Genomic DNA, 2,221 nt, shown 5'->3' with positions numbered 1-2,221 from the left:
CCATCTCGGCCTCCCAAAGTGCTGGGATTACAGGCTTGAGCCACCGCGCCCGGCCTTTTTTTTTTTTTGAGACAGAGTCTCATATGTCGCCCACGTTGGAGTGCAGTGGCGTGATCTCGGCTCACTGCAACCTCCACCTTCCAGTTCAAGCGATTCTCCTGCCTCAGCCTCTGAGTAGCTGGGACTACAGGCGCACACCACCAAGCCCAGCTAATTTTTGTATTTTAGTAGAGATGGGATTTCACCATATTGACCAGGCTAGTCTCGAACTCCTGACCTCGTGATCTGCCCGCCACGGCCTCCCAAAGTGCTGGAATTACAGGTGTGAGCCACCGTGCCCAGCTGACCTGAAACTTTTATCTCTTCTTATTCCATTCTGAGTTATTATCTTGGAATATATATTTCTGATACAGTTAGTGGTTAAAGAATTTTGTTATTCACATTGTATATTTTATTTAATTATAATTTATATGTAAGAAGGCACATGTAGCTAGTGATTACTGTTTTGGACAGCACTGCCTTAAGGGATAACAAGGAAGTAGTTTAAATTTATTCTTCTTTTTATCCTAAAATTTTCTCTATGTAAATGCATGAGAAATAAGCGGAAAAGAGTAGTAACTATTAGCTTAAGGGAATTTCTTTCTGAAAGCTACGTGTGATACTGTCAGCAGAAAGGCTTTCTGGACACGTACTATTGGTTTAGTGTAGTGTTAGATTTAACATATTCTTTCTTCTTTTTTCTACCCTTTAAAAATGTACGAACGTTTACTCACCCCTCTCTTGTTCCCTTTGATATTACAGTTGGAAAGACTTCAAATCATGCAATAGTTCTTGCCCAGCTCATCACTAAGGGGAAATGCTATGGATTACATGCCTTTATCGTACCTATTCGTGAAATCGGGACCCATAAGCCTTTGCCAGGTAAGAACTGTTCATCTGATTTTGAGATGAAAATGAAACTGAGCACTGTCTTAAAAGGTAGAATGCCCAACTGAAGACGCGGAGCGAAAGCCAGAAATTCCAGAGCGTAAACATCTCATGACTGTCCTTTCATCTGTGGTAGGAATTACCGTTGGTGACATCGGCCCCAAATTTGGTTATGATGAGATGGACAATGGCTACCTCAAAATGGACAACTATCGTATTCCCAGAGAAAACATGCTGATGAAGTATGCCCAGGTATGTTTTGATAGAAAATAGAAGCAGAGGCATCAAACAGTGGGGTTGCAGTGGCTGTTGCTCACAATAGGGTTAGAGTGGTCTGTTCTTTTAGAAGGTAATAACAGCCGGCACACTGGCATATTCCTGTTATCCCAGCACTTTGGGAGGCTGAGTGCATGGATGACTTGAGCCCAGGAGTTCAAGACCAGCCTGGGCAACATAGTGCGAACCCATCTCTACAAAAATTTAAAAAATCTAGCTGGGCATGGTAGCACACGTGTGTAGTCCTAGCTACTTGGGAGACTGGGGTGGGAGGATCACTTGAGCCTGGGAGGTCGAGGCTTCAGTGAGCCGTGATTACGCCACACTGTACTCCAGCCTGGATGACGGTGAGACCTTGCCTCAAAAAAAAAAAAAGGCCGGGTGCGGTGGCTCACACCTGTAATTCCAGCACTTTGGGAGGCCAAGGCAGGAAGATCATGAGGTCAAGAGATGGAGACCATCCTGGCCAACCAACATGGTGAAACCCCGTCTCTACTAAAAATACAAAAAAATTAGCTGGGCGTGGTGCTGTGTGCCTGTAGTCCCAGCTACTCAGGAGGCTGAGGCAGGAGAATCTCTTGAATCCGGGAGGCAGAGGTTGCAGTGAGCAGAGATCGTGCCACTGCACTCCAGCTTGGCAACAGAGTGAGACTCTGTCTTATAAAAGGAGGTAATAAGGCCAGGCGTGGTGGCTCATGCTTGTAGTCCTAGCACTTGGGGAGGCTGAGGAGGGCGGATCATGAGGTCAGGAATTCAAGATCAGCCTGGTCAATATGGTGAAACCCCATCTCTACTAAAAATACAAAGATTAGCTGGGTGTGATGGCACGTACCTGTAATCTCAGCTACTCAGGAGGCTGAGGCAGGAGAATCACTTGAAGCCGGAAGGCAGAGGTTGCAGTAAGTCAAGATCACACCACTGCCCTCCAGCCTGGGCAACACAGCGAGACTCTTGTCTCAAAAAAAAATAAAGGAGGTAATAATGCATTTTTCCTTCTGATGCTTTTTTTTTTTTTTTT

The 2,221-nt window shown here is 45.3% G+C and overlaps 1 protein-coding gene across 5 annotated transcripts in view; it reads left to right on the top strand.

The window, feature by feature from the left end:
• Positions 1-2,221, top strand: part of ACOX1 (acyl-CoA oxidase 1, palmitoyl) — a 56,023-nt gene that overhangs the window by 38,784 nt on the left and 15,018 nt on the right. For all 5 annotated transcript variants that reach the window (XM_011948001.1, XM_011948157.1, XM_011948233.1 and 2 more), the window contains 2 exons: positions 802-921; positions 1,064-1,179. In XM_011948001.1, coding sequence (XP_011803391.1) covers positions 802-921; positions 1,064-1,179 — 236 coding nt within the window. The remainder of the gene's footprint in view (positions 1-801; positions 922-1,063; positions 1,180-2,221) is intronic.

Source organism: Colobus angolensis, unplaced genomic scaffold (assembly GCF_000951035.1).
Source record: "Colobus angolensis palliatus isolate OR3802 unplaced genomic scaffold, Cang.pa_1.0 Scaffold1, whole genome shotgun sequence".
NCBI classification, from domain to species: Eukaryota; Metazoa; Chordata; class Mammalia; order Primates; family Cercopithecidae; genus Colobus; species Colobus angolensis.
Note: the sequence above shows the minus strand (reverse complement) of the source record. Positions and strands in the feature narration are given on the sequence as shown.